Raw genomic sequence first — 22902 nt, 5'->3', positions numbered from 1 at the left:
AATATTATTTATTTACTTTGCAACTGATATATGCATACATATATGAAATGATTCATTTTTGTGGATACCATAAAAAATATATAAATTAATGCAAATTATTCGACTTCCTACCGAAAGTATCTGGCGAATTGATATTTTAGTGTATAGCATGTTAAATGCGCCCAGAACAACAGCGTATTAGAACGCAGTAGCGCATCTTTTTAATGGTATTAATCAATTAACAAATTTAAACTCTATAATGGAAAATCAATGCAGAAAAGGCAAAGGGTGGTTGTGCACCCTTTTATGGTTTCATACCTGATTTTCATTATCAAAATTAATTTAATTCTCTTCTTCCATCGCAAAGAAAATAAGCATTTTTGAAAACATTGGTATAAGAGCATATTGGAAGCAGATGGATGGCAGATATGGCTCAGCAATTGAATGATTTGCATATCATCAAAGGGCCAGAGGCGAACCCCTTCAGAGTGCTGTAAACTTATAGAAAGTTACACCTGTTGGAAGGGAAGACAAGAAGACCAAGAGATTAAAAGCGTGTGCGGATGAGCAGTTTATACAGATACTTGCCATTCGGATTAACGCGCGTGATAAACTGGTTGGCTGGGCGGAAGACGCCCAAGTGATTTTTGTCATCGTAGAGGTCCTGTACATCGTAGCCTGCGGTATTGTGTAGTTCGAGCTCCTTGAGTGTGAATACGATTCTGTAGGGAGCACCATCAGCGCGTCGGCTGACAAAGGCCACGGCATAAGAGTGCTGGTTATTGCTGACCACCGGCGTGATGGGTCTGCTCCAGACTTCGATCTGATTTTTTGACAGGATACGACGGCCCTGGATGCCCAACTCATCTTGATCCACAGCAATCACTTTACTGGAAGGCGGAAGACAAGGGATTAGCTATTACATCTTCAAATCCTCGAAGGCTGAACAAACCGATTCTGCAGAATATCCTTGATTTCTGGACGTACCACGGCCAAATCGTTGGACATGATCAGCGGCGCTGCCATAACGGACCAAATGGCCATTTGCAGCTTACTTTGATCGTAGCTCAGTCCGTAGTTGCCCAGCAGTAGCATATCGGGATCGTTCCAGTGGCCTGGCCCTGCATGTGGTTGGATCCTATCCTGGTTCTTGCCAAAGTAGTCCATAATCTGTGCCACAGACTCGAGCGAATCGTCGATGTCGTCCCAGTTGCGCCACAGGTTGCAGTGCTGCTTCAAGGACGTATAGTCGGGCATTTCTCCAGCATCCTCCTGGTATGCGGGCCAGCTGCAGGAATAGACCATTGGGCGGCCAGTCGCGTTGAGCAGACGTCCGAACTCTGGGTATCCCACGGCCATATCGCTGATGTTGGCATAGCAGCCATCCAGCTTGACATAGTCCACGTCCCAGTCGGCAAAGGTCTGGGCATCCAGTTGCATGTGCTTTATGACTCCAGGAAAACCAGCGCAGGTGTTCGTGCCGTAGTCCTGGTACAAGCCGAACTTCAGTCCAATATTGTGTATATGATCTGCAAGAGGATTCAGTCCGTTGGGGAATCGCTTCTTGTCTGCAACTAATTTCTTGGTCTTGTTGTCGCGGTTCTTCTCCAGCCAGCAGTCATCTATGATGATGTACTCGTAGCCAGCATCGGCATAGCCCTCGGACACCAGCAAATCCGCATGCCGCCGGAACAGCTCCTCACTGATAAAGAGGCCAGTGGTGGCAGTTAGTAAAATGTATGTGTAACGGTAATCTAAGTTTCTTTTCGTTCTACCTTATGCACTCGTTTGGATAAAGCTTACAATCTGTTAGGCAGCGGAAACTGAATGTAAGAAGTCTGAATTATAAAGCCAATTTCATGGGAAGATCATTCACTTACCGCTCCCAGGACATCCAGCCCATTGGTGGCCTGCAAATAAACACTTTAGAATGAAAAGAATGGAAGAGAAAACCGCGATGGCTTACGTGAGTGCCAGTCCATTGTCGAGTCCCATTCCGCCGTGCAGCAGCAGCAGAAGGAGAAAAGTCCCCAAAAAGACGCTCGACGTTCTGTACATTCTGAATTCTGTGCGATGTCTAAGTCCTGGCCTGTGGTAAAAATTCACGAATTTATAGATTTTTGTGTGCACTGGGTGGGTGTTGGGGCACTCTAGATAACATTGTTTGCCCAGAAACCTACTTGTGCGGGAACAGAAGGTGGGATACACACAAACGCGGCAAGTGGCTAATTGCTTTCGGAATACTCCACTCAACTGATTGCACCTACCTCCTACTAGCGTGGAACATACGAAACTCAGCAGGCAGGCAGGCGGCAGCGAGGCTCTTATCAACATTAAGTACGAGAACGATTGACTTGCAGCGGCCCCAAGTTCACAGCGCAATCCAGCTTATCACAAAAGAGCCCGAACAGCAGCTTCTTATATGCTTTGTTGTTTAATTGTGTGCTGTTTGCCACCTAAACTGTGCGACACAACACGGGAATATGTCTCCAGAACGTGGATTGGATTCTCCACACACATGCAGCATACATACATGTATGCTATTTCGGCGAGTGTGAAGTGCATTCCCACTGCACTCCCGTCATTGTAATTAAATTCTTGACCTAAATGTCGCCTTATCAATGCGTCTCCACTTGCAGATACAGAAGTTAACAAGTTAAAGCATTCTTGCTAATCATGTTTGTTTTCTTTTTGACTTTGATGCACCGTTAATGCTGTAGTGGTTCGGAGATTTGAATATACGCGGATCATACGCGATTCGTCTTGAGCCAAAGATTTGCGGCTAAAAAATACCATAGATCAAGCAGCATTTTCCAGCACTAGACTCCAACATTTAATAGCACTAACAAATCTGGCGTGTTTCGTTTGACTACGAGAATTTAATTAAATTTTGATTTTGCGCTTCAACTAAAATGGCATTCCAGTTGCCTACAACCACAAGTGCACCTGCAGCTGCAGGTTCGTTCTCGTTCGGCATGAATGCTCAAGCGCCAACAGCAGGCGCGGCCGCTGCGCCCGCTGCAAAGCCAGCATTTTCTTTTGGCGGCCCAGCCGGTACCAACATTGGCGGAGGAGATGCTGATAGCGGAAAGGCTCAGGCTCCACCACCATTTAGCGGATTTGGTTTACCTGGAGCATCCACGGCGCCAGCCCTCTCGCTATCGACGCCATTGGGCGGATCTAACACAGGCGTAACGTCAACTGCAGCCCCGGCGGCCGCCACAGCTGCAGCGCCAACCTTCGGAACGGGCTTCATGGCCCAGCCCACGGCAGCTCCAACACAGGCGACCTCCGCTCCCAATACGGGACTGATTGGTGGTCCAGCAATCGGTTTGACGACAACGCCAAAGAGCACAGCCGCACCAACAGCCGCTGTTGTGGCTCCTCTCACTGGAGTGGTGGCGCCTGCTGTAGGCACCGGCGGGGCATTTGCCAATTTAACAACTGAAACGAAGACGACGGATTCGTCGGCGGTTTCGAATGCTTCGCAATTGTCGTACAACCAACTGGAGGAGCATATCAACAAGTGGACCCTGGAGTTTGAGGAGCAGGAAAAAATATTCACCGAGCAGGCAACGCAGATCAACGCCTGGGACAAGTTACTGATCAGCAACAACCATAAAATTATCGAATTGAATGATGCCGTGAAGAAGGTGAAGAATGATCAGCAGGTGCTGGACCAGGAGCTCGAGTTTATCGCCACCCAGCACAAGGAGCTGGAGGAGAGTCTAGCGCCGCTGGAGAAAGAGTTCGTCGCCCTGCCAAGGGTCGACATGGAGCGCAACCAGACCTTCCTTATGGTGGAAAATCTGGACACCCAGCTGAAGCGGATGTCCGAGGACCTGAAGGAGATCATCGACAACCTGAACGAGACCAGCAAGGGCCAGGACAACACAGACCCGATTATACAAATCGGCAAGATCCTCAATGCCCATATGAGCTCGCTGCAGTGGATCGAGTCGCAATCGAACAACATCTGCAAGAAGCTGGACGACATTGGGAAGATCCACGACACCCAAAAGCGCGACGTCTTTCGTCCCCCTTTGAACTGAAGTCTACTTTTTAAATTAAATAAATGATCGCTATAACTATATACAAAGCTATATACTTTCAGAACAATATGGGGGTAAAAGTGTACTCGTAAAATGTTGAAAATAACATTGTTTATGGCTAATAGCCTTTGAAGTATTTAAGTCTAAAGAGGGGCACTTTCTTGCCCTTGGTGGCAAAGGCCAGGAAGCTGCTTTGCGGTGAGAAAGCCATTGTATTTACGAAGGAAACGTTATCGTTCTGGTCCGGGAAGTTCGAGTAGACGGTGGCGCTCGGAAAGTGGGCCAGCTTCACGGCATTCGGTGCCAGGTTGGAGCTCAGGGCCAGCAGCTCCGAGGAGTGATTGAATTTAAGGTCCGTGATGGCCGTGCGCAGATTCATGAAGCGCTTCTCGGGCGTCGGTGTTTTGGATGCGAAGATACTCTCGTAGTCGTAGACGTTGACAACACCCTCGTTGCTGCCGGTGGCCAGGAGGCGTTGATTGGGGGCCAGCTGTACGCACTGTCCGTTGATGCAGCCGTCGTCAATGAAGTAGTGCTCGATGATGTTCTGTCGCAGCGACAGAATGTTTATATTGCAGCTGGAGCCGCAGCACAGCACACGCTTCGAGTCGGCCGTCCAGGCCAGTCCTCGCACGGCACCCTCTTGCTTGAAGCTGTGCAACAGCTCGTTGGTGTTGGCAGTCAACAGGTGGACAGACCCGAACTTGCCAGCCACCGCGATGTACTTTCCGCAGGGCGAAACCTCAAATCGATGCATTGAGCGTATGTCGCCCGGCAGGTACAGCTTGGACTCCTTGGCCTCAAGCAGATCGTAGGCGTAGAAGTGCGATCGGACTGATCCGAAGAAGGCTTTGGTGCCGCATGGTGCGATGCGGGAACAGAGCAGGGGATAGTTCTTGAAGCGCATGCTGTGAAGCTTCTCGTTCTTTTGTCCGTCGACCGTGTAGATGGTGGCCAAGCTGTTCTCGCCAGCCACCAGTGCCGCCGTGCTTGTGGGATGGAACTGCACGCTGGTGACGAACCCTTCGCAGTAAGTGGCCCGGTTCAGATCCTTGACACGCTTAAAGTTTAGTGTCTTCGGACGCAGCTCGCGTTTCTTGGCCTTGTGATCGATAAAGCCAACTGTTTTAAGAAGCTCTTCATCCGATGAGGAGCCAGAGTCCTCGTTCTGCTGCTTTTCCGCCCATTTCGGCTGGTTCAAGGTGTGCTGGAAGCGCGCCGTCAGATACTCTTTGTATGACTTATCCTTGCGCAAGTGTGTCAGAGGTCCAGTGTACCTCGTGGGACGCTTAACATCGCCCAGCTGTATATCGTCGTCGTCCGAGTCTGTCCAGGCCGCCTTCCTTTTGCTTGAGGACTGCTCCGCATCGTTTTTACCATCAGCAGCGTCTTCGTCATCGCTGTGGTTCCACTTCTTGCCCACGGACTTGGCTAGGTTCGACAAAAACTTCTGCTTATCGCCGAAAATCACCTTTTCCATAGGTACTTCCACATATGAAGTCTCAGGGACCGCTGCCTTCTTTCTGTTCTCTCTGGCGGCAGGCTGACGGTTTCCATTCTTGGCATAGACGGCCATAAGGTCTTTGAGCTCCTCCAGGCCATCGCTGGACTCATCTGAACTCATTTTGGCAGCTTTAAGCAAAGTAAATAATTAACTTAAAATGTTTGCAAATTACACACGTGTGGCGCGATCAGTGTTGATAAAAATATACCGAAACATACCATCTCATTTGAAAAATATACCGTAAATATACTGACGAATTCAAGTTCTATTTTACATATTCCTCGTTTTTGATCTTCCGTGGAATATAACTAATTAAATATAACCCTCAGCGCTACCCACATAATTTTATCCAATTAATGCATCAATTTTCTACACAATTGGTTAGTTTTTAGTCCTTGCTTTTATTGTATTTATTGTAAAAAAAGGTTTAAACGAAAAAGTTCAACAAAAAAAGAGTCGCAATGTTGCTGGTATTTAAAGACATGATGCGTGTATAGGCCTTTGTACACCCTATTTCGCTAATTTTATATGTAGATCAAACGTAATTTATTAAGACCTTTTCTCAAATTGATATTCTTTAGACCTATTCAAGTACCTTATTAGTATCTTGTATATATTTATGTCGATCCTGATACCTACTGAGCCTTGGAAGACAAACGTTTTTACAATTCTATAACATCCACTTCCCCCAGGGTATGTGTGCATGGAATTAGCAACATGTTTGTGTATGGAATGAGACTCATTGTTGCAAAAGCGAAACTGCGGCGAATCGGGTATTGCCTATATTATAAGCTATAGATGCCCACTTAGCTTTATTCCATAGATAAATGCATTTTCTACAAGATTGCTTCTTTAAATTACCTTAATGTATTTTATTTTGACAAAAATACGGTTTTCAAGTAAATGTTGCTGCAACAGTGTGTATGGAATGCGCAACATTGTGTATGGAACGAGACTCATTGTTGCGGCGAAATCAAATTCGATTCAAAAAACGACCAATTCTTTGTTCCGTTGAATAATACTATCTATATGGAACATTTAGCCATGCCCACTCAATTTCGTACGATTGATGAATCAATTCTTTACATGATTGGCCTATTCGAAATACTTGCATTTATTGGATTTCTATATAACATTGAAAATGAAATTAATAAATGACAAAAATACCATTTAGCACTAAAAAATACCACATTGGAGCGCGGCGAGAACCGAAATATACGGTCTCATTTGAAAAATATACCGAGTGGTGCGCGCCAAATCGAACTTTTTTGAATGTGAGCGACAAGGATTTAAATGTTGTCAACCGGGCCTTTCTCTATGCCAGTTAACGTACCCAATTCCATTGAGCTCTTATACGAGTTGTAAACAATCTTTGGTTTTCCAAAACGAAAACAATTTCAATCTTGGGCCTCCGCCTAATTGATTTCTAAGATGTACAATCTCAAGCGCCCCCGCCGCAATCCCATTCTTTGACACTCGCCTAAATGGAAAACCAATGTTTGCCCACACCCGGCTTCTCATAAACAATCTCACTCCCGGCTTTCTGCAGATCCTGCACTTTAGGCCTTTTACAGTTCTCTCTTTGGATGACGAAATCTAATACTCGGGATGGCGAAATCAATTGAAATGTTTATAGAAAAACGATTCCCGAAAGGGATCAACGATGCAAAGATCAGAAAGTTCAAAGCAGTCTTGATCCAGCAGCGACACCGCAAAGTCTAGCTAAATATTAAGATCGCGCAATCCCTTGGCCCGGAATTCCTTTGTGACCCTCTACTTAAATCTATATCAGTGAAGTTCGAAGTAAAATAAAAACTTTTTAAAAACACAATCCGCTACCGCAGTTGTTTAATTGGCGCCCAACGTGGGGCGACGTTGTCTAAAAAGCACCGAATGATAAAAGTGTTGCGTCGTGCCGAAACCCGAAGGACAATTAATTAATGGAATAAATCCTTCAAAATTAAAAACGCGGAGTGACTGTGTGATATAGATAAAAAAAAGTGAGATAAAAAGGAAACAAACCGGAGCTTAGGGTGTGCAAAAACAAATACAAATACAAATACAAATACAAATACAAATACAAATACAAATACAACGCAAAATACAAATAAAACAAAAAGCTAATCAAGGCAATTCGTAAATACAAAAAAAACCAAAGAAACCCAAAGTTTTTAAAAAAACAAAACCAACAAAACCGACAAAACCAAAATACAAAGAAAGTGAAACGATCAGCGAAGCCAAAGAAGGAAGACCCCCAGAAGACCCAGCTGAGCAAAGAAATTTAAGAAGGAAGACCCGTTCGAAGATCTGCCAAACTAAGAAGGACGACCCCTACCGGATATTTCGTGAGCAAGAGTTGTATTAATAAATATATAAGTTCAATTAGGATATATAAGATTATAAAAACTAACATATAAGAAAAATTAAAAGTGGATCAGCTAACTTTAGATTTTGAAAAACTAAAAATGATTAACTCTCAAGCAAGGACCGATCTCACAGCAGATCTGGTCAAACAATTGATAGCACTTCAAATTTCACAAGTACAAGAGCAAATTGTAAATTTAAAACAACAAATAGAAACTAAATCCGATCAGGTATCGGATTATCAGGCAGAAACAATAGACGAGACAATAAGAGACGACACCACATTGAAGGTAATAGAATCCCTACCAATTTTTAATGGTGGATTAAACCAATATGTAGGATGGAGGGAAGCTGCAGAAACTGCAGTGAAGTTATATAAGAAAGGAAGTAAGCAATATTATATTGCATTAACAATTTTGAGAAACAAAATAACAGGACCAGCACATGACGCACTGACCAACCACGGGACAGTTCTAAATTTTGATGCCATACTTTCACGGCTTGACTTTGTTTACAGTGACAAGAGACCTATTTACATAATAGAACAGGAATTAAGCGTTCTCCGACAAGGGAACCTTTCAATTATAGATTTCTATAACGAGGTTAACAAGAAAATGACCTTGTTAATAAATAAGACAATAATGACTCACGGAAAGGACAGTGAGATCACCAAGGAATCAAATAAAAAAATTAGAGACAATGCCTTACGCATTTTTGTCACTGGCCTAAACGGCGGCATTGCTGAAATCCTATTTTCATTGAATCCCCCAGATTTACCGAATGCCTTAGCAAAGGTACAGGAATTGCAATCTAATAACATTCGGGCCCAATTTGCCTACCAATTCAGCGGTCCCAGAAATTCAGGGAATAATAATTTTAATACCTTAAGATTCAACCAACGACAACCTAGGACTAACAGTTCACCATTCGACCAAAAAAGGGATTTGCAGAGGAATAACATGTCTTGGGGACAACCCTATTTCTTGGGTAATAGACAACAAAATCAGGCCCCAGAACCAATGGAGGTAGACGAATCTATACAAATCCGGAACCGACAGAACAGCAATCAATTCAGGGGAAATAATAACAATAGAAATTATCGGGAGAATACTAACGGTTATTTTAGGAGAAATAATAACAATTATAGCCAAGCCCAGCATTTTAGGGCAAACGTAGTCCCGAATAATCAGTCTAACGACAATCCAGCGCAGAAACGAAAACTAAACGAAATGTCGGAACAACCGGCTAATAAAGCAATGAGGATAAATAACATTGAGGAGGATCATTTTTTAGATCAGCCCCCGAAGTAGGTCTGCCCTACCTAAAAAGAGTAGACAAAAAAATAAACAGAGAATTAAAAGTTTTGATAGATACGGGAGCAACTTCCTGTTATATAAAAAAAGGAATTTACGACAATAAAAATGAATTACCAATCTATAAGAAAGTTGCTACAGTGAATGGGTTTTCAATAATTAAATATTTCCATAATATAACAATTTTCAACACAAAGCAAGTGTTTTATGAAATAGATGGAATGGAGGCAGATTTACTAATAGGATTTAACCTATTAAAGAAAATCGGAGCGGTTATTGATACAGGAAAGGGGACTTTAAGTTATAAAGACAATGAGGAGAAACTAATATATGACGAGGTCCTTTCTTTAAACAAATTAACCTTTATAGAAGGAAAAACCATCCTTCCGTTGAAGGAATATATAATAAAAAAATATTTTGAAGAAGAAAAAGAAATGAAAAGCGATTCAGTAAAGGTAGAAGGAAGTTTATATAGCTTGGGATCAAAAAATCCTGAGCACGCCGACGAAGAATTATCCGTCAATAGTTTGGGATTCAAATATCCTGAGCCCGCCGTCGTTGAATTATCCGACATCCAAAGTTTTAATAGTTTGGGATTAAAATATCCTGAGCACGCCGTCGTTGAATTATCCGACACTAAAAGTTCGAATAGTTTGGGATTAAAGAATCCTGAACACGCCGTCGTTGAATTATCCGACAATAAACAATTTAAAAGTTTGGGATGCAAAAATCCTGAACGCGCCGTCGTAGAAATATCCGACATTCAAAATTATGCAAATTCTGAATTGAAAAAAATGAAATTGTATAACACAATAACCTACAAAGAGGACAATTTAGAAAATCTCAGAGAGAAAATGGTATCTATCATCGAAGAAGACCATGCCAATATAAATTTACAGTTACCGTTCAGAACGGATATAAAAGGAGAGATTAACACTGAACACGATAGACCGGTATATGGCAAGCAGTATCCATACGCTTATTCGGTTAACGATTTCGTTAATAACGAAATAAGTAAAATGTTAGATGAAGGTATAATCAGACCTAGTAAAAGCCCATATAATTCACCGGTAATAGTAGTACCAAAGAAGGGAGTAAATGAGGACGGAACTCCTAAGCATAGATTAGTAATAGACTTTAAGAAACTTAATGAAAACACTATACCGGATAGATACCCTATGCAAGATCCTTCAGTAATCCTTGCCAATTTAGGTAAAGCGAAATATTTCTCGGCCATTGACTTAGAGTCAGGTTTCTATCAGATTTTAATGAGGGAATCAGATATTGAAAAAACATCTTTTTCCATAAATAACGGCAAATATGAATTTCTAAGAATGCCTATGGGATTGACGAACGCTCCCAGAATTTTCCAAAGGGCAATGGACGATATACTTAGAGAACAAGTTGGGAAAACTTGTCACGTTTATATGGACGATATAATAATATTTTCAAAAACTATAGAACAACATTATAAAGATCTAATTCATATAATTCAGATATTGCAAAACGCTAACATGAAAATTTCACTTGAAAAGTCTAAATTCTTTCAATTGGAAACCAAATTTCTGGGATACATTGTTTCCCAAAATATCATTAAAACAGATCCAGACAAAATCTCCACAATACAAAACTATCCAATTCCTAAAAATATCAGAGAGCTACGTAGCTTCTTAGGACTAACAGGGTATTACAGAAAATTTGTCCGAAATTATGCCACAATTGCCAAACCTTTAACAAAATATCTGAGCGGAGTAAATGGGAAAGTTTCACGAAGGGCATCCAAGAAAGCATTAATACAGCTGGATGAACCAGCAATTGGAGCATTTAATAATTTAAAGGACAGTTTAATAGCACATATTGAATTAGTACAACCAGATTACAATAAAAAATTCACATTAACCACAGATGCATCGGACATAGCAATAGGTGCAGTTTTGTCGCAAGATGGGAATCCCATAACATTTATTTCTAAAACTTTAAGTAAAACCGAGCAATTATATGCTACTAATAAAAAAGAATTATTAGCTATTGTATGGGCATTAAAAAATTTGCGAAATTATTTATACGGAGTGAGTGGAATTGAAATACATACAGATCACCAACCTTTGTCCTTTGCAATGTCGCAAAAAAATCCAAATGTTGAAATGAAACGTTGGTATTACTTCATAGAAAGTTTCACACCAAAAATCATTTATAAGCCAGGCTCAACTAACGTAGTAGCGGACGCGTTATCTCGGATTAAAATAAATCATATGACAGATAGTGATGTCGACCAGACAGAATCAGAATCAGACATAAATACTCAGCATTCAGCAGAGAGTAGTTTCGAAAACGTCATTCAAGAGACTAGCAAGCCTCTAAACCAATTTAAACAGCAGCTACTATTAGCGCAAGGGAGATTCACAGTTCATGAGTTAGTAAGAGTTTATGAAAATACCCGACATATTATTGAATTTGATACGGTTGACAATCTGCTAATCATTTTAAAAGAATTTATTCAGCCTCACTTAACCACAGGAATACACTGCACTTTAGAAGATTTATACCTTATCCAAAATAAGCTAAAGGAAAACTTCATAAATAAATTTCTCTTCACAAGAAAGTTCCTCCAAGATGTAGTAAATTCAGAAGATAAAGCTATAATTATAGAAGAAACACATTGCAGAGCCCATAGAGGACTAGACGAAAATTACAAACAAATAACTAAGCTGTATTATTGGCCAAACCTGCACAAAAAATTAAAAGAATATATAAAAAATTGTGAGATCTGTAACAAAAACAAATATCGGAGACACCCTGTAAAAATTCCAATTGGGGAAGCTCCCATTCCAGCAAAAGAAGGAGATCAATTACACTTAGACATATACTATGCCCAAAACCTAACATTCATAACTTGTATAGATTCTTATTCCAAATACTTGGTGGTCAAGGAAATTCAAAGTAAATTAAACATTGAAAATAAGGTAATGGAAATTTTACAACACTTTCCGTTAGCAACATCATTAATGACTGACAACGAACCAAGCTTTACTTCAGCACAATTTAGATCATTCATACAAAGAAGTAACTTAACTATTTATTATGCTGATCCCAGACACAGCACCTCAAATGGTCAGGTAGAAAGGGTACATTCCACACTAACAGAAATAGCGCGGTGCATCAAGGATGAACTAAATCTAACAGATTATTCAGAAATAATAATAAGGGCGGCACTGAAATATAACCTGACGATACATTCAACGACCAATCAAATGCCATATGACATATTGTATAACAAAATAGAACACAAACATAATCCAATATTACTTAAGGAAGCTCAGACCAAAATGCTTAAGATACATAACAAAGATAGAAGAGAAAAAGATTATAAAATAGGAGAAGTAGTCTATGAAAAGAAATTCGGGGAAAGAAATAAACTTCAATCCCGATACAAAAAGCAGGTAGTTAAGGAAAATCGACCGAATAAAATTATAATCAACAATAGAAACAGAATTATACATAAAGATAACATCAAATATTAAATATTTTTTCCAGAAAATGTATGCGAATATACTAATACTGACTTTTGTTATATTGACGACTGCGGAAGTAATTGACTATACGCATAGTGACTATCTATTGCTCAAAGACGACAGAGACGTTTACACTTATGAAACATACGCTGAACTTTTCCATATTACTAATTTGAGTTTTTATAGAGAGATAATTGATAAAGAATCCAAATATGTCAACAAATCAATTAATTCAGACGATGAGTGGGAAATATCAATGGACTTAAGTCTATTAAAATTAATGATTTCAGAATTAGTTCCAAAACGGAAAGAAAGGGGAATAAATGAATTAGGTACCATTTGGAAATGGATAGCAGGCAGCCCTGATCATGACGACTTTTTGAAAATACAAAATAAAGTAAATGAATTAACTGAAAATAATAATAAACAATTTGTAATAAATTCCAAATTTTTCAAAGAAATTGAATTGCTATCAAATTCATTAAAGAATGTCATCTTCAATGAAGAAACGATACTGAGAAAGCATCGTTTAAAATTAATAACTTTTGACCTACTAAATTTAGTTGATACCATAACCCTCTTAAAAGTAAACATTTTCAATACAAAAATTTTAAATAAAAACGAAATAGAGGACATTTATAAGCATGAAAAACATAATGTTGAACTGTCTGATCTGTTGGACATTGCAACGGTTAAAATAATTCGAAATGCAGATTTAATAATCATTTACATAAAATATCCTCAAATTAAAGATATTTGCAAGTTTTACCATGCAAGAGCCATCTCACAAAATGATGGAATGTTAGTTATAAGTGAAAAAGTTTGTGAATGTAAGGAGAAATACTATTTAATGAATAATTTTAAAAGTGAAACTTTTAACAATTACGCACAAATAAATTTAAAGAGTACCTGTTTCACCAATTTACTTAATGGCTTTAAAGCCAACTGCACTAAAAAAAGGGAAAAAAAACAAAGAAATAGACATCATTCAGGATGGTGCCATATTAGTTTCAGGCAAAAATATCGTAGACAATACTACTTTGTTAGGATCGTATCTCCTTATATTCAACAACACAATTGTAATAAATAATATAAGCCACATAAATGATAAGGGTAAAATTCTAAAATATATATCGCATCATAGATATAGCGATTTTGAATTAGTTGATTATATACAATCAAATGATAAGCAATTTTCTTTTGATAATGTTAATATTTTAAATCCCCTTATAACATTAGGTAATACGGCCTTACCATTAACAACATTATTTTTAATCATTTTGATATTGTTAATGTTATTTTACTTCTGCTATAAATTAACCAAATTTGTACTTATTAAATCAATAAGAATACCGTCAGAAGAAATAGTGGAAAGCAACATTCAAATACTGTCAGAAGAAATTAGAGCTCTATCAGAACTTCAAAATGTATCGGGACGAAACATTTAAGAATGGGGGGAGTTAACGTACCCAATTCCATTGAGCTCTTATACGAGTTGTAAACAATCTTTGGTTTTCCAAAACGAAAACAATTTCAATCTTGGGCCTCCGCCTAATTGATTTCTAAGATGTACAATCTCAAGCGCCCCCGCCGCAATCCCATTCTTTGACACTCGCCTAAATGGAAAACCAATGTTTGCCCACACCCGGCTTCTCATAAACAATCTCACTCCCGGCTTTCTGCAGATCCTGCACTTTAGGCCTTTTACAGTTCTCTCTTTGGATGACGAAATCTAATACTCGGGATGGCGAAATCAATTGAAATGTTTATAGAAAAACGATTCCCGAAAGGGATCAACGATGCAAAGATCAGAAAGTTCAAAGCAGTCTTGATCCAGCAGCGACACCGCAAAGTCTAGCTAAATATTAAGATCGCGCAATCCCTTGGCCCGGAATTCCTTTGTGACCCTCTACTTAAATCTATATCAGTGAAGTTCGAAGTAAAATAAAAACTTTTTAAAAACACAATCCGCTACCGCAGTTGTTTAATTTGCCCACATAATAATATTCGATTAATGAATCAATTTTCTACTCAACTGGCCAGTTTTTAGTCCTTGCTTTTATTGTATTTTTACTAAACAAGGATTAAGCAAAATAGTTCAACAAAAAAACAGTTACAATGTCGCTGTAATTTGAAGACATAACGCTTGTATAGGCCCTTGTACACCCTTTTTCCTCAATTCTGTAACATCCATTTCCCCCAGGGTATGTTAGCAACATGTTTGTGTATGGAATGAGACTCATTGTTGCTAAAGCGAACTGCGGCGAATTCAAATTCGATTCAAAAAAACGTCCAATTCCTCATATTCTTTGTTCCGTTGAATAATACTATCTATATGGAACATTTAGCCATGCCCACTCAATTTTGTACGATTGATTAATCAATTCTATACATGATTGGCCTATTCGAAATACTTGCTTTTATTGGATTTCTATATAACATTGAAAATTAAATTAATAGATTGATGAAATTGACAAAAATACCATGGGAGCGCGGCGAAAACCAGTATTTCTACAATATGACCCTTAGAACAGCACCAAAATATACCGTCTCATTTGAAAATTATACCTTAAATATACTGACGAATTCAAATTCTATTTTACATATTCCTCGTTTTTGATCTTCCGTGGAATATTATTAGCTTATAGAACATTTAGCCATGCCCACATAGTTTTATCCCATTGATGAATAAATTGTACTACAAGATTGTCTTATTTTAAACACTTGCTTTTATTTCTATTCCATTTATTCTATATACTTTTGAAAATGAAATTTAATAGATTAATGAAATTGATATAATATACAACTATATACAGAAATACCAGAAGCGATAGTATCGATAGGCAAGAATCTCTAGTGTGGCCAAATCATGAAAAATAGGTTGTTAGGCGGCAGTTTTGAAGGCTGATAAATATCAAAATAATTAGGAAAAACATTTTGATATTGTTCAGACATGGCTATACACAGTCGACAGTTGATAAAGAACACATACTTATGTGTTAATTATAGAGGCTATAAAAGATATGAAAAAAAAACATACAACCGACTGATTATGATGGATAAACTCCATAGATTGTACAAAATTGTATTATTGATATACATAAAATATGATAAATAATATATTCAACAAATTTTTTTACGAATTTTGTCGACTCCCGTGCATTTGTTCATGTGTCGCGTAAAATTGGCTTCCAGTTTGTACAGCATTCCGCATTTCTCACACAAAAATCGAGTCTCCGACTTAGCTGCTGTGCGTATCTCCTCTTCGGCTCGGATCTTTGTGGTGCAATCATTGCAGGCATAGCGACGACGTATTTTTCCAAACTCAAACTCGACGGAAAAAGGCTGCTTGCAGAAAATACACGTGTATACTTTTTTTATGGTAGCCGGGGTCTTCAGATCGAACTTTCCAGTCGGCTCTTGAGCGATGCAGCTTTTCTTGGGTCCCTCTAGTCCGGATTCCACCGCGGTGCCGATGCGCTTATCACAGATTTTGAAATGTGGTTTGTCCTCCAGTGACTCCCGGTCCGCATGCAACTCGCTGCGGCGCTTGCAGAAACGAGCGTGCACGATATAGGGTCCTTTGTGCTTAAACTTGTTGCCACAGTATGAGCAGTGAAACAACGGATCTTCGGTGACGTTTTCCTGGATCGGGATATACGGCGATACATGCACGGTGGTAACGATTCCATTTTTCTCCTCGTTGGATAGCATTACGTCCATTTGAATTTCCATGATTCCCGAAAAACGCTTTGCAATCGTGTGTGTTGCAAAAAGAAGAAAGTAGAAGCAAACGAAATTGGAAAGTAGAAAGTATCGCATCACTGAGTGTTGACAAAGAAAGAAAGTACTCAAAAGTGCATTCCAGGGCTAGACGAAAAGTACTCACTCGTTTTGCTGTCGGCTTTCCGGCCCTTTTCACCCATCACCCTTGCTTGTGGTAATTCTCAGATCCTTGCTTTATGGCACGCGTAATTCGAGTCAAAATATGCAATTAAACAAAAACGTCTTGACTATAAAAATATTTGCATAACTTGGGCAAACAAATGTCGAAGCACGTCGTCGTCGTCAGAAGACGAACAAGAAGAAGACAATGCTAAGTTGTTGTTGAACTTGTCATTATACTCACACACACACACACACACACACACACAAACAGGAATACACGAGGAGGCAGCAGCAGGAGTTTTGCTTGCCCCTTGTCAGGGCGGCTCTCGCGCTAAAGTGTAGATTAATAGCCTGGGTGGGTGGTTGTCTGGGGGAGTGTTCTCTCTGGCAGAAATCAGCGCTCGTAAAATTTACGTAAAATTCATTAAGCGCAACAAAAGACGCTGACGCTGGTGCTGGGGCTGGGGCTGGGTGCTTTCGAACACAGAAAAACAGGTTGCCACCGAGCTAGCACAGGCACACAATCGTTTAGAGACAAAGCCTTGCATAGTTGATAAGGCGCGTGGTGCTCCGTGCCCTGAGGAGGGGGGCGTGGACTGACGGCGATGCCTGGTGATGGCTTGTGGTCCCGTAAGTGTCTGCTGGCAAGTCAAGCAGTGCGTCAAGCCCCACTGAAAGCAACAAATTTTTGTCATTTGAAAGTATGCGAAGCTTTTGTGGCGTTATTGTTGCACCACACCATCATCATCATCCCCAAGATACTACTCACCCCCTCACGCTCTCCTGCCTGGGCTTCACTGCTGTGCAGCGAGGCGGAGCGAAGCGCAACCATAGTGCTCCTCCTTAAGTAGCTAGAGCATGTCGCAGATCCCATCCAGTCTGTCCAGGCTGTCCTATATCTGCGCCACTGCCACTGCCAGTGCCAGTCATATTCCATTCCCAGTGAGTGACAGATTAGCGTGCTGACATTAAGTTTGTCCTTTGGCATTGCAGCTCTCCGCACATGGGCTTAAAGTATTGGCCCGGTCGTTCGCCGGCCCAATCCCTGGCCATCATTGAGCATAGGGGCTTTACCCTGGTGCTGCTATCCCCTGCAAATGTTGATAACGCATTGGCGACGTCTGTCCTGGAGTGGCCACACACATTACAGCATGTTGCGGTCGGCGTGAGTGCCGCGTGGGTGATGCGATGTCGGCGTGGTTTCTGCGGTATGTAATATAATGAGTTTTACATGGCTTGCACCCGTTACCTACTTGGCAGCCACCACACCGGGCTTTGATTGTCCAGCCCGCACCTGATTTTTGGGCTCTGCTCTGATGATCTTATACCAATTAACTTTTTTTTGTTTTTGTATGCGTTCGTGCACATATCGTTTCACGTGGTTTCCCAACACTGACGAATTAAAGCTGCTGATCGACTGCATTAAAATCGAGATGGTTGTTTTGAACTGAAGAGAAGTGTGTACACACCAATTTGAAAATCCATGGGAAAACTATTGAAAGATGAGGTCAGAAAAATAAAATGCTTGCGGCCAGCGCATAAAAAAAGCAGACGCATAAAAAATTAATAAGCAGCCAGAGGCGATAGGGTGGTCAGTGGCGAAGGACGCAGTGCTGTTGTTCTTGTCTATTTTCTGCTGCTGCTGCTGCCACGCTTTGACGACGGACAAAACCCTTCTGCCACGGCTGATGCCCCCGCCCCTTTGCTTCTGGCGCTGTCCACTAGCTAGACAGAGACATCATTAATGCATAATTCAAGCGTTTGGCAGTTTTGTGCTCGATGCTTTCAATATTCAATTTGAATGCCGCCCAAAGCGATACAGAACGGTTTTGTGTCTGGCTCTGTTGTTTGTGCCTTTTTTCCTGTTTTCCCGGATTCTTCTTCTTCTACTCCATCGCTTTCATGCTCGCTTATTTATTTGCCTGTGTCTCTTTCTTTCTCCCACACCGCCCTCCACACTCCACCCACCACTCCCCCACACCATACCTGCTGCATTATTCAGACTCGGAATCGAACAAAATGCATGATAAACAATTTCTAACGGGCCAGAGACAATGGCCGTTCGCTCACTTGTCATCCGGTGGTTGTTGTATCTGGGTATGCCCTTCAATATAGAGTATTTGTACTATAGGGAAGCCTTTTGTAACGCAGAGAAGGCCCCGTATATTGGCTCTCAAACTATAAGCTGATTAGAGGTATCAAAATCAGAATGCCTGTCTGTTCTTATGTATATATCGAGTCACTATAGAACTTTCTGTGTGCAAGAGTATTAAAAGCTTCTGTTCCCGGAAACTAGTCTTCCTTCCATGTTGTTCTTGTACATATTTATATAGTATTTGCCGTCCACGTTTGCGTTACGCCCCTCCTGGGCGTTTTTTTGTATCCTACCTATCCCACGAATGCCAGCAATCAATGGCCGCTCGACTGCTCTGTCCAACAATAGAACCTACCACCGTGCATGCGTTAGTTGTTTATTAAATATAAATGATTGTCACTTGCGAAACGAATCGAATCCGTACGAAACGAAATGTTGATAGTGATGATTGCTTGAATTTCATTGAGCAGGACAATTGCTGCAGGGTCACTCGACAAAGGTTCTCACTGCACTACCTTGTAAGTACTTTTGGTAGTTGTTGTAGTGCTGCAATTCCTTGTAATTTCTACCACCATTCCCAGAGGCTTTCGCCTTTACACGAGGATGATGATGATGATGGCGATGACGATGACGCCTTGCCTTGGACATGTAAGGGCACTTTAGGCGGGCGCCAGTTTGACAAGTCATGCAATTGATATTGATATTGGCCATTTGCTCGTCATAAAATGTGAAGCGTCATGACGGCATCCCGTCAACATGGCCTTACCAAGCAAACGGACCACCGCCTCACCACCACACTGAATACTTCCAACTGTCCAACCATTCATCGGATATTGACCACAAAATGCCATTAAAAAATAATTACGAATTTTAATTGGCATTTAGTTCGGGGCAAAAAATGAAGTGCATTCAACATTAAATGTGATTATGCCGGATAGACGGGGAACTCTGTCCGGTTCGGTGAAGCGTGCTTAACAATCGAAGTCAATCGGATTACTTTCGACCCGTTTTGAACCCAGGCAAAGTTCGGCCGAATCAATTAACCTGCCATTAAAGATAACGATCCAGAGGAAGGCCTTGGACAGCGACCTGCAACCGAAATCTATTAGCTTCCATTTTTAGGAACAGGGTATACCGCAGTCCAGCTGCCTCTGCTATAGGCTTTTATTATTGATTACCTTATCGTTTTTCATTCGATACTGCATTATAATAATGCATGTGTCTGTCACCTGGCGCATGTTCTGATTGCAGTTAGTGGCATAGTACGCCACTTAAAAATCAATTAACATCACGCGGCAATTGATTGCATTCAATGGCGTCCAGGCTGGGCAGCAGTCCAGCCATCCAGCAATCCACTCATCCATTCTGATGGAGAGCCCTCCAAGCGCGCAATGGAGATGTCCACCTGCCGCCGGTAATCAGGGAATCTCTGAAATAGTTATGTATGTATTTCGTGTCATATTTATGCAATGGCTAACGATAATTGCATCACCTACGCGGCGGCAGCTTCGGTGCACCTCAAATTGTGTGGCAACATGACAACGCTGTCCGACTCCCTTCCCTTATGGCCCAGTATTCCTCTTGCGTGCATGCCACCACACCACACACACCCCACATACATATGTCCGCTCCCCACTCTGTCCGGTGGCACCCGACCAGTATGTACACACTAATTGCGGTATTAAAATAAACTACAATTGCAAATGGCGCATTTTATTTTCACAAAGCGGAAAGGGCGGAAAGGTGGAGCCGAGCCCCTCTGCTGTTGCTATTATTTGCTGTTGCCATTACTGTTACTGTTTCTGTTTCTGCTTTGCCATTTGCATTGTTGCCGACTACTGCCGCATTCTTCTATGTAATTGTGGTCCCGTAATGTGTGACAATTAAATCAAGTTCGGGGAAACTTGTGTGGCACTCAGGAGCCGCCACAGCGAGAGATTCCCGCGAAGATGTATGGCCAAAGCCGAAATATCTGTCCCCTGCTCACATTTCTCTCTAGTTTGGAGGCAGGGGGCACATAGCAAATATCACCCTTACCCGTAAACGCCTCTGGCTGTAGGCTGTGTATGGCATAATCATATTTGAGGCTTTCCCGGAATACTCGTATTCGTGCGACTGCAACCTCAATTGCAATTGGAATTGCCGTTGACCAGTTGGTTAGCCTGGCTCTCCTCCGTGGTCCGGCGTCAACCCTTCCTTCACTCTTGCCCATCCATTCCCCGCCATCTGCCATCCTCTCTTCCATCGTCCGGAGTCCGCGTCCATCGCTGCTCGTTGTTCTGTTTGGTTGAAAACCACAAATTAAGCAGAGAAATCCTTGCCGTGCATGCGAACGATGGCGCCGCTGCAAACGAAAAAAAATGAATGCATGGCGAATGAAATGGTGTGGAATAATAAATATCCTCTATAAAGATAGAATTTAATACTAGTATTCCTACAATTGCAACAGTTTTCGAAGAGAAGATAGAGGGCGGGCAATAAAGTCTAGAACCTCTCTGCATTGGCTGTCCAGCTGTCCAGCATACCCTCTCCTTGGGCGACCAATGGGTGTGCAAAAAGAAAAAATACAAGCGCTGGCGAGCGCCCACAAACATGCAACATCCCGACCTCAATGTATTACGATGGGGCGTGGTAAGTCTGGTCTGGGGAGCCAGATAAATGCCCGTTTCTGTTGCAGTTACTGTTACTGCTGCTATTGTCGCTGCCATGTTGCCACGTTGCATGCAAACAAGTGCACGCTTACACACACCAACACAGAGACAAGCACGCTGACACGCTGGTGCCCGCACGTCACCGCTCTTGCGTTTATTTTCCGTTTCCGTCTGTCCTCGTCCACGTCGTCGTCCTCAACGCTTCTGCTGCACTTGATGCTACTGCCACTGCCACTGCCGCGGCTACGGCTACGGCTGCGTCTCCGCCTTCTCCTTCTGCTGCAGCACCTCCTGCTGCTGTTGCGGTCAATTGCTGCGCTCAGATTGCGCGTTAATAAGTTGCTGTTTCTGCTGCTGTCACCATTGCAAGGACTTGCAAAAAGCTGCAGATTCTGGGCATGGACATGGACAGCATTCCAGGGGAGCATTACGGCATCCGTAATTTCCATAGGTTCGCTTTGCCACAGGACTCGACGCTTGGGCCACAAGGGGGGCTGTCCTAACAATTGCAACATAGTCAACCAGTCAATGACAGAATTATCAGCTTCAACAACATGTTGCTGCTGCTGCTGTGACAACTACAACATCGTCCAGATAGCATCAGCAAAGCTCTGTGCCCCAATGGCCGACACAATGTTGTTGCCGCTGCTGTGGATGCAACAGTGTCGGAGACAACTTCACTCAACTCGAGCAGAAGTTTTTTATGTCCCCGACCTGAAACTAATAACCGTAATGCTTAACGTTTATTGAAAAAGGTAGCTGCCACCTGGTCACATGACCACCGGGCCACCGGGCCACAGGGCCACCTGGGAGGTGTGGGAGGTGTCGGTGTCATCCCCGGAATGTCCGGCATTCGGACAGTTCATAAATATCTCCCAGCAGCTGCAACTTTTTGGCGTCGCATTTAATGAATGGAGAAAATAGAGAGCGAGACGGGCTCCAAGCTTGACCAATTTCCCCGCATATCGCCCAGCAAATCTAAAAGTTTTGGAAACTCTCTGCTTCTTTGGCCGGCAATTTTTCCCTCACTTCGAAGTTGTTGGGGGCTGGGAATGCAATTTATCGTTAAAGAGTGTCCTGCCTCTGCTCCGGCTTCCACTACGGGCGGTCATATACAAATCGAGGCGATACATTATGCATAGGCCAGCATTCACATTCACTTTGCGGCGGAAGAAAAATGATCAACAAATGATTGACATCGGAGCTCCGCTCCTTCCCCAGGAAGTGGCGTTTCCTGTGCTAAACTTTGGCCAAGTGAAAAACTTGCTGTCAGCATAAGATAAGCGCCAGAAGTTAATAGACTTGTAGAGCAGACGCACCCAGCACACACACTCACCCCCGCTGACCCCGTGGCAAGGTCTGAGAGTGAGGCTGAGTCCTCTCCCAAAAGTGGAATTTTATTTATTTGTTTGTCGTTTCGGCATGTGGCGCGTGTTCCCATCCGCCCCTGACAGGCGTATAAAAAATAGTGAAATAAATAAAAATGTTATAGACGCCCACTCACAGGCAGAAGCAGCAGCAGCAGCAGCATGCGGTGGGTGGTG

The 22902-nt window shown here is 41.9% G+C and overlaps 4 protein-coding genes across 6 annotated transcripts; 1 reads left to right on the top strand and 3 right to left on the bottom strand.

The window, feature by feature from the left end:
- Positions 1 to 80: 80 nt before the first annotated feature.
- Positions 81 to 2645, bottom strand: LOC6590095 (alpha-N-acetylgalactosaminidase). 3 transcript variants are annotated; one of them, XM_026985270.1, is made up of 7 exons: positions 2247 to 2644; positions 1946 to 2068; positions 1860 to 1889; positions 1755 to 1802; positions 932 to 1681; positions 568 to 869; positions 81 to 494 (listed from the first exon to the last, which is right to left on the bottom strand). In XM_026985270.1, exons 1-7 carry the CDS (start codon positions 2264 to 2266, stop codon positions 463 to 465), a joined length of 1305 nt encoding a protein of 434 aa, XP_026841071.1. In that variant the 5' UTR covers positions 2267 to 2644; the 3' UTR covers positions 81 to 462. The 3 variants fall into 3 exon arrangements, with proteins under 3 accessions (XP_026841071.1, XP_026841073.1, XP_026841072.1); XM_026985272.1 differs by lacking the exon at positions 2247 to 2644 and adding an exon at positions 2160 to 2240; XM_026985271.1 differs by lacking the exon at positions 1755 to 1802 and having other exon boundaries at positions 2247 to 2645.
- A 227-nt stretch (positions 2646 to 2872) lies between these two features.
- LOC6590094 (nuclear pore glycoprotein p62) lies at positions 2873 to 4082 on the top strand. The gene has a single exon (XM_002015943.2). It carries the CDS (start codon positions 2892 to 2894, stop codon positions 4029 to 4031), a length of 1140 nt encoding a protein of 379 aa, XP_002015979.1. The 5' UTR covers positions 2873 to 2891; the 3' UTR covers positions 4032 to 4082.
- Positions 4083 to 4120: 38 nt separating this feature from the next.
- LOC6590093 (U3 small nucleolar RNA-associated protein 18 homolog) lies at positions 4121 to 5705 on the bottom strand. The gene has a single exon (XM_002015942.2). It carries the CDS (start codon positions 5653 to 5655, stop codon positions 4150 to 4152), a length of 1506 nt encoding a protein of 501 aa, XP_002015978.2. The 5' UTR covers positions 5656 to 5705; the 3' UTR covers positions 4121 to 4149.
- A 10142-nt stretch (positions 5706 to 15847) lies between these two features.
- Positions 15848 to 16472, bottom strand: LOC6589949 (zinc finger protein 382). The gene has a single exon (XM_002015941.2). It carries the CDS (start codon positions 16457 to 16459, stop codon positions 15848 to 15850), a length of 612 nt encoding a protein of 203 aa, XP_002015977.1. The 5' UTR covers positions 16460 to 16472.
- Positions 16473 to 22902: the final 6430 nt, after the last annotated feature.

The sequence above is a fragment of the Drosophila persimilis genome, unplaced genomic scaffold (assembly GCF_003286085.1).
Source record: "Drosophila persimilis strain 14011-0111.01,24,50 unplaced genomic scaffold, DperRS2 tig00000002-arrow-pilon, whole genome shotgun sequence".
Lineage (NCBI taxonomy): Eukaryota > Metazoa > Arthropoda > Insecta > Diptera > Drosophilidae > Drosophila > Drosophila persimilis.
Note: the sequence above shows the minus strand (reverse complement) of the source record. Positions and strands in the feature narration are given on the sequence as shown.

Excerpts from the sequence above, each read along its gene's own strand:
- LOC6590095 (XM_026985270.1), bottom strand. The coding sequence starts at position 2,266 with ATGTTCCACGCTAGTAGGAG. Across the intron at positions 2,069-2,246 it reads ATGTTCCACGCTAGTAGGAG|GCCAGGACTTAGACATCGCA; the intron begins GTAGGTGCAATC and ends TTTTTACCACAG. Across the intron at positions 870-931 it reads AAGGATATTCTGCAGAATCG|TAAAGTGATTGCTGTGGATC; the intron begins GTTTGTTCAGCC and ends TCCGCCTTCCAG.
- LOC6590094 (XM_002015943.2), top strand. The coding sequence starts at position 2,892 with ATGGCATTCCAGTTGCCTACAACCACAAGTGCACCTGCAGCTGCAGGT.
- LOC6590093 (XM_002015942.2), bottom strand. The coding sequence starts at position 5,655 with ATGAGTTCAGATGAGTCCAGCGATGGCCTGGAGGAGCTCAAAGACCTT.
- LOC6589949 (XM_002015941.2), bottom strand. The coding sequence starts at position 16,459 with ATGGAAATTCAAATGGACGTAATGCTATCCAACGAGGAGAAAAATGGA.